Here is a 13,800-nt window from a genome sequence, read left to right on the forward strand (position 1 = left end):
CCGAGATATACTAGTACTACTTTTTCTCTTGGCCCCAAATACAAACATGAATCTCAATTACTAGAAATTGATATAAAAATCTCAATTACTTCATTATTTACTTTGATGAATTAACTAAATTTGTGTTTATCTATTCATATTATCTTTTAAACAAGTAATCGTGTATTTTATCAATCTACTATAATATTACGAAAGCAAATGCCCTTAAAAAATATGGTACTATCTCAGTTTGTCTGTAACTTTGGCTCCTTTGCTCACCGATCTCTAAGCGATTTGGGCCTTTTTTCTCTTATCAAAAGAATGAATATAAAATTATAGATAATTATTAAGAGGAACTGGAAACCATTTTTATTTCAACTATATTTATTTAATTATTAGCAAGAGCGTGAATTGATACGACCCTAATGTTATATAAAAAGGAATCTAATAAACATTGCATGACTTTCTATTCGAGGAGTAATGGAAATTAAGTCATAATATTCCAGATGAAATCTTAAATTTGTATGTATACGACTATTAATGGTGGGGAAAGGGGAAGTCAATTATTTTATGGGAGATAATATAATAACGAAAATTGGGATAAAGATAGAAGAATAGTCCATTTGATTCGATTATTACTTTTTCTACCGAGATTCTTTAATTGCAATCAGTTGATTATCTTTGATCTTACTTTCGTTTCAAAATAGTACTGATATCCACGTCTTTCTTTTTAAGTTATCAAGATTTTTTTATTACAACATGTAATAAAATAAAAAAAGTTGCGACACACCATTTGCAAAGTCCATATAAACTAGCCCATTGGACCCAATGGAGGAGCTTGAACCTAAACTATCCCTTAGCACACCTCGACTAACCGGTCTTTATGGGTCGGCTCGAGCCCGCTAGTGAGATTCCGGGTTGATATTAGGCCCAAAATGTTGTCTGGCCCATCGGTGATCTAGCCTATTTTGATACTTTCAACTACATTTAAATAAGTCAAAATTGTTTGAATTAACTATGAATGAATAAGTACAATTTATAATAGTATTAGTTAAGAAAACAACAATTCAGAAGCAACATGACATGTATAGCTGAAATATTGTTTTTGTCATTAGCTATAAACTAACACCACGTTAAAGACAACTTTACATAACAAATGTTACTTCCTAGATGCAATTTAAAATTAAGGCAAGATTCATTATTTATTGAGTTGAAAATGATGGGATGATGTTGTGCCATAGTTTAATCGTTGAATTAGGCGGTTAGGCCGAATTCCAAAATAACGTTAATAGCAAAGCGCATCTATTTACCTAAACCTTCATACAAAAATTAAATACTCCTATATCCATTTTGGATGAGATATTTTTTGGTATGGGTGAATAAACTCATGACACGTTCAATACTTTCATTCAATTTATGTAAGTTGATCTATTATATTGATTACGTTATATGAAAACAAGGATATCACATTGTAGACGATGGTGATGATCCGAGAAGATTACTCACATACTAGATAGATATGGATAAAAAAAATTTGAGGGAACATCTTTTTTGGTTCACGAACTTTGTCAAAGTATCATTTTATGTCCGTGAACTTTGAAAATATCATTTTAGGTCCATCAATTATGAGTTAATATCATTTGGAGTACTTTTTTATTATTTCCAAATTTTTGTGGACGAAAATACCCTCAATACCTTGAAGGGTATTTTAATAAACTTTATCATATACTCATATTTTTTATAAATATCTTTACTCTATGTTTTTGACGAATTTTATAAATATGATTTAACCTTCAATATTATCACTTTTGTGACATGCAAGAAAAGTTCCTTCTTCAACTTTTTATAATTAAAAATTTTTAAAATATTTTTAAGATATGAATACTCGTAAAATTTAATGTCACAGTCAATAAATGATACTTGAATATTGATATATTGATATTATTTTTAAATAATATATCAACATTCAAGTATAGTCTATTGACCGTGACCTTGATGTTTTACGAGTATCCATACCTCAAAAATATTTTAAAATTCTTTAATTATAAAATGTTGAAGAAACTTTTCTTGCATGTCACGAAATTAAGTGATAATATTAAAGGCCAAATTATATTTAGAAAATTCGTCGAAAAATATGAGTATGTGATAAGTTATTTAAAAATATGTATCATTCAAGGTATTGAGGGTATTTTTGTCCAAAAAATCATGGAAATAGTAAAAAAGTACTTCGAATGATATTAACTCATAGTTGACAGACCTCAAATGATATTATCAAAGTTCACGGACCTAAAATGATACTTTGGCAAAGTTCGTGGACTATAACAGATATTCCCTCTTTATTTTTAATTAACGACTATATATGTAAGTAACAATGATTATATGTTGCATGTATGCATTGCATTGTTGTATAAGAAAATGCTGAGATTTCGTAACTCATTATTAGTACACATTGGGTAGTTGTAATTGATTTGCGAGAAGCGTTAGTATTGTAAATCGTGTTTTAAGAGTATTAATCGAACATTCGAACTCTATGTATAAGCATACTAGATGTTGTTTAATTTCTTAATTAGCGTCATTCTATTAGCGTTCTAGACAGTTAATCAGATCTGATTTGCATATACCTTCTGTCCTTTGTCTTCACACTGTAGTATACTTTTTTCGATTTTGGTTAGTTCCTTTAAATTAGTCTACTACTATTTTTGATAAGTTTTCTCTCTAATGAAGTAGACTCTATATTTCAATAATAATTGTTCACTTCTCTTTTAATATTTCTTCTATCAATTTTGCATTAAAACTTGCGTCCGTTTACAAAGTCTCCAAGAAACATGATTATCAGTTGAACTCCTCGTGAGCTCCAATAGTTTATTGGTTGTAACTCTCGGTCTCCCTAAATAAAAAAGCAAAATGTTTAATCAAACACATAAAATGCCACTCAGAGTGCCCCAAATTAAATCCCAATTATATGATTATTAATAACTAATAAGACATTTAATTTACAAATTAAATAAAATGTCTCATTCATAATTTAAAAACCAAAACATTTTATTGCTTTGTAGAACATGCACACATGCCCTTCCGCGTTGATTTTATCAACCACTTAAATATTTTGAATTAAATAAAAAGTCGTCGAGCTGTCCAAAGATTCATATAGATTTAATATACAATAATATGATACTACTAAAATAACTTTCTAATAAAAATTATTTTAAAATTTCACTATAAAATTATTTTCAATGTCCTTGAAAGGCATATTTTATGGCAGAGACATGGACACATCCTTTGTTGCTATCGATTTCTTAATCACTCTTCATTATTTAATAAAACAGTTGCAATTACCAACCACACATGTAGAATCATTTTTAGAAAAATAATTTGTCACATTTTCCAATTGAGGACCACGCATGTGTGACAAGAAAACACGAGAATAAAATAATACTCCATATTGGACCTATTGCATATACATATATGTTGAGTTTTAACTTATGCTTAAGGCTAATTAAAGCTATAAATAGTACTATAATTAAGATTCTCACCATAGTCAATATTTAATTTTACGTTCTTTTATGAGTGTACATGAGTGCATTTTTAGAGTTTTCAAAATATACTAGCCACTAAAAAAATTCAATGATATGCGGTTGGTTATATAGATTATTTATCCAGCCACAAAAATATTCAAAATGAGCCATTTCAATATTACTAAAGAAACTTATGTGTTGAGGACTTGAGGTAGTACTTTTAATATTTCAAGCAATGTTTAGGTAGGTGATAAAATATCATAATCTTTTTTAAAGAATAGTCGATTACGTTTTAAAATTTTCATGCACTCCACATTTGCATATATGTTAAGTACTTACATTATGTTAATTTAATTAGGACTATTTGTGAGCATCACTCTAATTTATTTCATGTTTAAAATTATTTATTTTATAAATCTAATTCAATTCTATACCTCATAATCTACTATTGACAGCATTAACATTATATATAAAGAGAGAGAAATGTAATAGAATTACATACGTCTATCATGAGTATCATATGTGAATATCACTCTTTTATATTTATTTTTTTATTTTATATGTTTAATTTGGTTTTAATGAAAATGTGGATTAAACGAGAATGATGCTCAAGAGTCGAGGATTATTTTCACATAAGCATATTATAACATTTTGTTTGAAATATTTTATAAAAATCTTGATCATGGCGAAGTGTAAAATTAAGGGACCACATGCTTATATATGTGAATTAAAAATATGTTTTGTTGTTTTCAAATTTCAAATTTTAAATTTTTAAGTAATTATAAAATCTTAAATCATGTTCCTCTTGCGAGTAAGAACGAGTTTCACCCATATATAATAAAAGTGGGTCGTGATTTTGAGACATATATTGTGTTTTTTTGCATAATTTTTTAATTTACTTACCAATCTTAGCCAACAAAATCAAACCCAAACCAATATAATTTGATTTTTTGGCATTTCCCAACCTACATTACGTGTGTGTAAATAGGTGGATTTGAATTGGATCATTACTCCAATATATAGTAAATACTCCATGAGTGACAGATTAAACAATAGACCATTAGATTTGAGTAATAAAATGAAACGTGTAGTATCAAAATCACATAATCCTTTAGCCAAAATATCCTATAGTATTATCATTTAGTTAAGTGGCATGATTGAAGTAAATCTATAAATATTGCTAATATAAGAAACAGACGTGACACGTTCATGTATCGTGCTTAAAGTAGAAAGCTTAATATATCATCCGTGACGTCATCAATTGTGGTAAAATATAGTAATACCTTAGAATATTGGGACCAAACCGCAAAAACAGATTTTAATTCCGATCCGCCAATCACATGCCTTCTTATCTCTTTCTAGCAATTGTCGCTCTCATCTATCAAATTTATTTATGTTAACTACTTAATTATTTCCCCAAATAAAAGCAATTTTCAAATAAAATTGTACTACTATCAAGCAACTTGACAATTGTGATATGGATATTCCATCGTCTTCTTATATATTATTCATATGTACTACATTGTATAGTTCGTAATGTTATTATACTTTTCATATTATAAAAAAAAAAATCTTATAATTAATATGCGGAGCTAACAAGTCTTATCTTCTTCTTCGTATGTCGGAATACAGGGTGATATAGCTATGACTTAATATTGAAAGTTATCTTTATATAAAATATACATTCGACAATTATCTAGTTTTGATGGTGATATTTATAAATATAGCCAAAAATACATTTGATTTAATTTTCTATTTCAACTTGGTGCCTATGGATATTGTTATGGTTGGAGTAGTTCTAGGGTATTAAAATTCGATAGGCGTGCGATTATTTAATATTGAAATAATTAAAGCATGGAAAATTCGAAAAATACAGGAGTAGTAAATAAAAGTATCATGATAATAAAATTTTAATACTATTATCTAAACATTTTATATGAAATAAATACCAAACTATATTAAAAAATCAAAAGTTGACTTTGGGCCTATTAGTTGATATTAGCCTAAACAAGTATTAAATCGTTTATTACCAAGCATCCAAGCAATGAACGTCATTTGTGCTAAAAAATGCTGTCCCCCCTTCCCCAACTAAAAAAATCAAATATTAAATTCATAATCATAAGTAAATTAACTATGCGGGGTTCTCTTGCTAAATACTCATTACTAGTATTTTATATTGATTATTTCTGTGGGTTGGAGAGCGGTTTACATTGGATATATCTTCAATTATTGTACGTTGACCTAAAGCTTCATATATTTATTTCATTTTTCTGTGCTTTTTTCGTCATGGGTGATGACTTCTTTAATTTGCTACAGTATTTAATTTGGAACTAATTTTTAAATTTGAATCAGCCTAGTTCATTCGGACAAACTATGGATTCCAACTAGACAAATTTGATTAGTATCCGAATTTTAAATACTCCTGTAATTTATCATTTATTTATATATAAATATTTAGAGATTCAATAAGATTGTGGGATATCACATTGTTTGACATTTGATCGAATTCAACTTCGTTCCGAGCGAGATAGGCTAGCTCGAGGATTTTATAAATTTACAAAAGTTAATTTAAATTCATAAAAATCTTCAAATTATAAATGCATCTCAAAACTATTCATAAATCTTGGAGTAATAAGTATTACTATTCATAAATCATGCACTGGTACTTATAAGCACTTTAATTCCATGCCCACAAGTAGGGATGTCAATGTAGCCCGTAGCCCGTGGGCTGGTCTGAATAGCCCGTCAAATTTGTAGGGTTAGGGCTAGAAATTTCTAGCTCGATAAAATTAAAACCCGATTAGCCCGCACCCGATTAACCCGCGACCCGTTAGGGTCGGACCCGAAAACCCGATGGGCTAGCCCGAAAACCCGATAAAGTTTATATTATTCTATTTTCGTACTTCTAATTCGACACTTCATTGATTAATTTTAGAGTAAAAATAACTAAAAAAATACCTTTCAATATTGTAGTATTAAATATAAAAATTATATATTAAATCTTTAATAATATAATAATTAATAAATAATTAAAAACTTCAAATTCACTTTAAAATATTTAAATTCCTAAAACATGCATTAAAATTTCACGAAATATCTCAAAAATTAGTATTTTATCATGTTTATGATTGAGTTTAAGCATATATCTCAAAGTTATCATAATTAAATATTTTATACTTTACGAATATAACTAATTTTCATCATTATTTATTTGATTGATCGCATGTTAATCTTATCGGTAGTAACCTGATTAACCCGTTGGGCTAGCCCGAAATCCGAGCTTTTAGGGTTAGGGTTGAACTTTTATAACTCGAAAAAAATCACAACCCGATTAACCCGCAACCCGAGTAGGGCCAGCCCGAAACCCGATGGGCCGGCCCGATTGACATCCCTACCCACAGGCCTCGACACTGGAAATATACTCCCTCCATCCTACAATAAGAGTCCTATTTTTCCATTTCGGTTTGTCCCACAATAAGAGTTCTATTTTACTTTTATCACAAATGATAAGTATGCCCCACATTCCACCAAGTCACCAACTTATTTCGCTCACATTATATTATAGTAGTATAAAACTTATACTATATGTAAGCGAGACCCATATTCCATTAATGTATTAATCACACTTTTCTTTACATTTCTTAAAACTCGTACCATATAAATAAGACTCATATTCCGGAACGGAGGAAGTATTTACTTACACTTTTATTCATAGGTTTTACATACCATTTTCAATTTCATTATGGTTTATATATTCCGATTAAATTAAATTACAAATAAACAATAAATTATAATTAAATATAAATTATATAATTGAAATAAAAAGTTACACGTTGATATAAATAACACATAAATTTACACATACACTACAAGTTTATTACATGGTATAGTATTAATGCCAATTCAATTCTTATTTAAAAAATTGATCTGTATATTTTATTGATCTGCACATTATACAAAGTGCTTGCACACTACATGAAGTGCTCAATGCTTAACACCATTGTTGATACTTAAAGCTTGTTACTAACATCCTTTTTAGTTAGTTAACTACTCCCATAATTTTGTACAGCTGTTTAGAAAGATACTCTAGCTTTTGAATGAAAGATGTAAAGCAAACAATAATAAATCAAAAATCTTGGTGTTATGTCAATTCAAAATTATTAGTTTTTCACAATATTTTTGTAGTAATAACTAATAAAGATTTAAAGACCATGGCACTATTAAAACCAATTTAAAAAACTCACAAAGGACCACTAGAAGTGGGACCCTTCTTTATTCACATAAGATCATGCTTCACATGACTAAATAAATAAAGTGGAAAAGACGTATCCAATTAGAACATTCACTAACCACTTAACACTAGTTTTCATTTTTCACATATTGGAAATGCATAAAATTAAATATTTATAACATCACCTAATTTAGAGCTAATTTGACTTTTTCCATATAGTCTTATCCATTGGATTTAATTTGAGTTTCCTAATACTATAACAATAGTTTCAAACTTTCAATGCTTATGTAAGAAGAGATATTTTTTCTTCAAATGTGAAACACATATATTGAGGTTAATAACTCATTGAAGTAATTATGAGATGAAAGTCGTCAAAGTTTATTAATCTTAGAGAACTTATTTTAATTAAATAAATATTAGTAGTAGTACATTTTATGTGTCCCACTAACTTAATAAATTTATTATTAGTAAACATAATTGCTTTAGCACTAAGTAAGATTATTAAACAGGATAGGAAGATTGGTTAACGTTCAAGTGAAGGCCCAATATATTTGTGACACTTGGAGAAGAGGGGCTACTACGTGTCACCAAACGGTCACGCTATCATATCCAGTTTTGAGATGTGGCGGATAATAATCAGGTGGGTTGCGGGAGTATAAATGTGCACGAGAATTGTCACGTTTTCACCACGTGGCATTAAAAGCGTGATTCACGGAACATGTTGTCTCACGTGGTGTTTGTTTTATCACAGCTACTCCTTTAGCCGGTTGCCTATGTATTTATTCCGTATTTAATTATTTTACAAATTTCAGTATATTTTAGAACTTTAATTTTTTAGTAGTACTCCTACTATAGTTTTTTATAGCGCTGAAAAAAAAAATCTAAAAATTTATGATTTGAAAATTTGTTCTGATACTCTTCATAAAATTTAAAACATAATTTATCTAAATTATGGAATTTGGTAGTGGTTAAAAAGATGGCACTTTAAAAATATTCTTCTTTATGCTAATTATAATATTAACGAAAATTGTTCAATTAAAGAAAGGTCGAATCTAATTGTGGTTGAAATGGTCAAAAAAATCATCAAATAGTAATCTTTTATTTGGACATCAACTAGCAAGTTTTGACACATTTAGTTGCAAGTATATAGTCCTACTTCCTCTCATTTAGTTGCAAGTATATAGTACTAATTCCTCGGTCCCAGAAAGTGGAGTATTTTTAATTCGGCATACGATTTTATATAATGTTGTTCTGTGAATAAAGTAGAGAAATAAAGTAAAAGAGATAAAAAAAAAATAGATAGAGTGATGTTTTTATAGTAAAAAATGTAGTATTATTTAAAGTGAGACATTTCAAAAATGATTATAATTTATGTGTCATTTAGAGTGAGACGAAAAGAGTATTTAGTATTCTACCTTATGTTTAAATAAATTATTTTTACAAATGTATTACTCCACATCGCACTTTGAAAAGAGGATATTTATGAGAGTAAATTATTTTCTGACTCATTGCTGATGACAGATAACTTTTGATCATGATGAAAATGTTAGTGGCCTTTCGGATAGATTGCATGATTCTATGATAAACATACTACTCGTGATAAAAACACGAGTTTTATATTTCATTCTTTGGCCAATCACGCCGTCTTTGCGTATGTCACGAGTTTTACGATTTATGCTTTAACCAATCACGCCACACTTACATACATCTACTTTATTGAGGACTACTGATCTTATCTTTTGGCTTTGGTTACAACCATTATCTTGTAAAAATATTTACCTTTTACATTTGATTTTTGTGTATAAAAATTTAAAAAATCGCATGTTTAACCATATGTATCTGCGATTTACGTTTAATAGTTCTCTTAGCAAATTACTACTTTCGTTCTACGAAAAATAGTCATGTTTTATCATTTTAGGTCGTCCACCGTTATCTCTTTATTTATCTGTAGCAACTCTATCCGATGTAGGTCACATTTTTCAGTATTAATACTTCAACCACTTCGTATCTCAATTACTCACTTGTTTTGATTAATTTTACGATAAAACTCATATCGTTTATTACTAAAATTATTTTTCATGTGGATGAAGATAATAAACGTAAAGCTAATTAATCTTTTTCATTCTCATAAACTATTAATCTTATACGTTAGCATTGACTTCATAACAGTAATTACCCCCCATTTAAGTATTCCGTTCTCCAATATCCTGATTTTAAAATATTAACCGAATTAAAATAATAATATCTCCACTATAAAATATACTCCTACTCTACTTCTAAAAACTATTATCTCACCAAATAAAAATTAAAATACTAAAATTCTTGGTTCACAAAAAGTCTATGTTGGATGACCGGAGGTTGCCGGTATATTAGTATTACCACGAGAAGCAGTGTTTAACATTATAAAATTCAGAAAAACGTCACAATCACACCTCTGTATATGATATACAGTTATTACATTACACATCTAATCCAAAGCCTCAACAGTTCTACACCCTCTCTCTCTCTCTCTCTCTCAAATCCTCAAATATTCAATTTCTCTCTCATTCACGAGAGAGAAAAGCCATCCGCAGCAAACAAACAAACAGCCCTTTGTCACTCTTCACTGCCAAAATTCTAACCCTTCCCCTTCTCTGGTTGATTTCCAAGAATCACAGGTTTTGCAATAATAAAAAAGTGATCTTTTTCTTGATTTCTGCTGTAATTTGAAGATGGAGAGAGATTTCATGGGCTTGTCTGTGAAACAGGAGCTTCCTGATGAAATAATTGATGCTGGTAATCATTCTTTTCTTTTGTTTTTTTGTAGAATTTTTTAGTTTCTTGATTGTTTGAAGATGAGAATCTATGAAGCTTGTAAAAAAGGAAACTTTTTTATTTATTTATTTATTATGTTTGAATTGAAAATTTGCATATGGCTTTATATCATTTTTGCATTCTTATAAGTTCATCTCTTCTTTATTGCAAAGTGCAAACAACAACTAGAGGGTGCAACATGGTAATCCAAGAATGATTATTTTTGTAAGGATAAAGGGACCATTTCTTTTTAAAAAGAAATTATTTAGTTATAAGTTTTTTTGGCATGCCACCAGCTGTCAACTGTAGCTAAATTAAATATTGCTATTCTTTATGTCATGATGTGGGAGGTGGATTCTTCACGTTTCGTGAGAAATCATCAAAATGGGTATTAAAATAAGAACTACTACACTATAGTATTTTTATTGGTTGTGGTCTTAATTGTGCAAGTCTTCCTCCTGTTTTTAATTTTTAAATCTCTCACAATTTTTTATTCATATTCCACTTTCTTGTGTTTTAGACTTGTTCAATGCTAACATGCATCTCGTGAGCCCCTTCATTATTATATAGAGATTGTTATTATAATTAAATTAATATAAGTTGTGCTCTCCAAGAAGTCACCACTCACCACCCCCACCCACATGCTGAAATATTGTATTCCTGCCACCTCTTTAAAAGAGGAATAAAATACTCAAAATAATTTTTTGATTATTCCAAAAAATAGGTTGTCTATTTGAACTGTTTGACTAGATGGAACGCCATATTCTTTATTTATTTTCCTCTAGTACAATAATAACTTTATTATAATCTGCATGAGATGCAGAATCCATTAACCCTTCCCTTTAATAAAAATGTTTATGTTCACACCCCTTTTATACAGCTGCAAGTTTAAATTTTTAATTTAATTTAATCTTGGATTCCTAGCTATTATTAGATTAAAATAGTAAGAGGGCTGCAGCTGAGTGATTTTTTATGCAGCTTTTTTGAAACTACACTTCACCAAATTACTTATTAGTTGTTAATCATTAGGTGATTAAGTCCTTAAATAAGGCCTCTCTTACCTAGAAAATCTATTGCTTCTGTTCCCTATATTCAGCCATTCTTGACTCATATTTTCATCTCATATTCATTCATTGTGTTGTAGCTCCTGTGAGAAGCTTACCAATGCAGTGGTCATTCTCAAACAAGGGCTCTGCCCTTCCTAATCTCTTGTCTTTCCAAGGTGGTCAAGAAGATAAGCAACCTAAGACTGGTTTCAACTCTCTTGCATCATCTGGTTTGGTTACCTTGACTACTGATGTTTTCGAGTCTAGTCACAGCCAGTTTCCTGCCTCACAGGTTGGTTATGGCCCTCCTTTTGTTGCTTTTCATGAATTAGATGACACTTATTTAACTGTTTTGTTTCTTTGATTGGTTTAGTTGGTTGTTGGATTGATTTGGATCCCTTTTGTTTGATTTATTTGCTTAATTGGTTGTGATTACTTTTGATTATTGATTGATTTGGATCCCTTTTGTTGATCCATTTTGATGTGCAGAAAAGCAATGCTGTTGAGAAGCAAGGTGGGGTCCGTTACACGGTGACAAATTACCCGACTCAGCATGGAGAATCACACAACATCCGTCGTCCAATCACCACCACTTCACCGGGTGTGGCTCACCACCAGCCCTATGCTCCTCCCATGGCCGTAGTCCCAATGGCCAAGCCTTCCAACAGCGCTGTCGTTGGAACCACTGATTTCAGGTACCTTTTCGTGAAAATTAGGAACCAAAAACCTTATCAAGAGAGGTGATGATTAAACTATGAGGCTAAAATTGTGTAGGAACTCACCCAAGATCTCCAACGCGCCGGCTCAGTTGACCATCTTCTACAACGGCTCAGTCTGTGTCTTCGACAACATTTCTCCCGAGAAGGTACAGAACATGCTTGTTTCCTCTGTTATCACTGACTACCTCATTAGTCCACTTACTATAAGCCTATAACATTGTTCATCGATGGGTTTAGGCTCAAGCTATTATGCTATTGGCTGGAAATGCACCACCGGTGACTCCTAAGGCGGCCACCCCTTCCGCATCTCACATTCAGGCGGCCGTTCCTAGATCTTCAGTTCCCGAGAGGCTAACCATAAGCCAGCCCTATGCAACCACGCCACGCCTTTCCAGCCCCATCCCAGTGACCCCTGTTAGCACCTCCCCGTCTCTGGGATGGGCTGCTCTGAGGACTGAGGCGAGCGCTGCTAGGCCATCTGGATCTCGTATGTCGCCTCCTATCAATGCTGAGCCTCTGAAAACAGTTACTCCTCCAGGATCTGTAAGCTTCATATCAGCAGGTACTTTTCTTAGCCGTTTTTGTGTTTTTGTTGTTATCTTACTTCTATAATCTTCGTAGGCATTAAATATCTTTTTCCTCGTCGTGTTGTTTTCAGACACTGTGCCTCAGTTTCGCAGAAAATCTCTAGCCCGGTTCTTGGAGAAGCGCAAGGAGAGGTAGATCTCTAGCCTCATTTGAACTTAGATTGCATTTATTGGCTGGGAAATTCAATCGGTAAAGTGGTTAGTGCTCGAGTCCAAATGTCTAGTCTTCGTTTTCATGATACGAGACACGCTTTCTTTGTGCATATGCCTTTAAATGAAACATTAAATTTCCATTCCTTTCCTATCGTCATTCCATATTGCACGTAAACGCACTCTTCTGCTTAGCTAGACGTTCAAAATCTGCAATTTTTTTGATTTAAATGTTGCAGAGTGATCTGTTTAGTCTAAAAAGACTTGCTCTCACTATTGTAGGGTCATCAGTGTTTCACCTTATGGTGACTGTCAGTCTGGAGATTACGGGGCGGCCGGATCAGGCGGGCCGAGCTTGTCGATGAACTCGTCGGGGTCTTGTCCAGTACCAGCAGCCAATTGAGGGGATGGTTTTAGCAGAAGCTGCAAATAAGTTATAGAGATAATTAAGATGCAAGATAAAACAGAATTCCAGTTTCAGCTTGTGTTATACCTTTGTTTATTAGTACTATGAATTTATATATTATGTTTTTTGTCTGTTAAACATTGCTGTAGTCTTGTAGTTACATTTTTTTTACTGAATTGTTTAAAGAATGTAGTAGTCTTATAATCAGCATCACATTGTATAAATCTTAAGTTTTGCAACAAAAATGGAAGAGTTATTATTATCAATACTCTTGAGCTTAATATGGATTTTCAGAAAACTTAAATGTAAACAGTACTAGTACTATTACACTTTACTTGATTTTTATTTAGGGAGAGATGTTTTACCAATTGATT

The 13,800-nt window shown here is 31.1% G+C and overlaps 1 protein-coding gene across 2 annotated transcripts; it reads left to right on the top strand.

Annotated features, from left to right (window-relative positions):
- Window positions 1-10,196: 10,196 nt before the first annotated feature.
- LOC125202437 (protein TIFY 6B-like) lies at window positions 10,197-13,564 on the top strand. Of its 2 annotated transcripts, none has more exons than XR_007173113.1 (7): window positions 10,197-10,500; window positions 11,663-11,856; window positions 12,054-12,259; window positions 12,339-12,429; window positions 12,521-12,845; window positions 12,942-13,068; window positions 13,303-13,474. XR_007173113.1 is itself a non-coding variant. In XM_048100865.1 (7 exons), exons 1-7 carry the CDS (start codon window positions 10,437-10,439, stop codon window positions 13,421-13,423), a joined length of 1,062 nt encoding a protein of 353 aa, XP_047956822.1. In that variant the 5' UTR covers window positions 10,198-10,436; the 3' UTR covers window positions 13,424-13,564. The 2 variants fall into 2 exon arrangements, 1 of the variants encoding a protein (XP_047956822.1); XM_048100865.1 differs by having other exon boundaries at window positions 10,198-10,500; window positions 12,942-13,002; window positions 13,303-13,564.
- Window positions 13,565-13,800: the final 236 nt, after the last annotated feature.

This window comes from Salvia hispanica, chromosome 1, assembly GCF_023119035.1.
Source record: "Salvia hispanica cultivar TCC Black 2014 chromosome 1, UniMelb_Shisp_WGS_1.0, whole genome shotgun sequence".
Taxonomy (NCBI): Eukaryota; Viridiplantae; Streptophyta; class Magnoliopsida; order Lamiales; family Lamiaceae; genus Salvia; species Salvia hispanica.

What these genes read in the sequence shown, in the direction of transcription:
- LOC125202437 (XM_048100865.1), top strand. Translation starts at nt 10,437, where the DNA reads ATGGAGAGAGATTTCATGGGCTTGTCTGTGAAACAGGAGCTTCCTGAT. An exon ending in GTTGGAACCACTGATTTCAG is followed by an intron (nt 12,260 to 12,338) that starts GTACCTTTTCGT and finishes AAAATTGTGTAG; the next exon opens with GAACTCACCCAAGATCTCCA. An exon ending in ACAACATTTCTCCCGAGAAG is followed by an intron (nt 12,430 to 12,520) that starts GTACAGAACATG and finishes CGATGGGTTTAG; the next exon opens with GCTCAAGCTATTATGCTATT.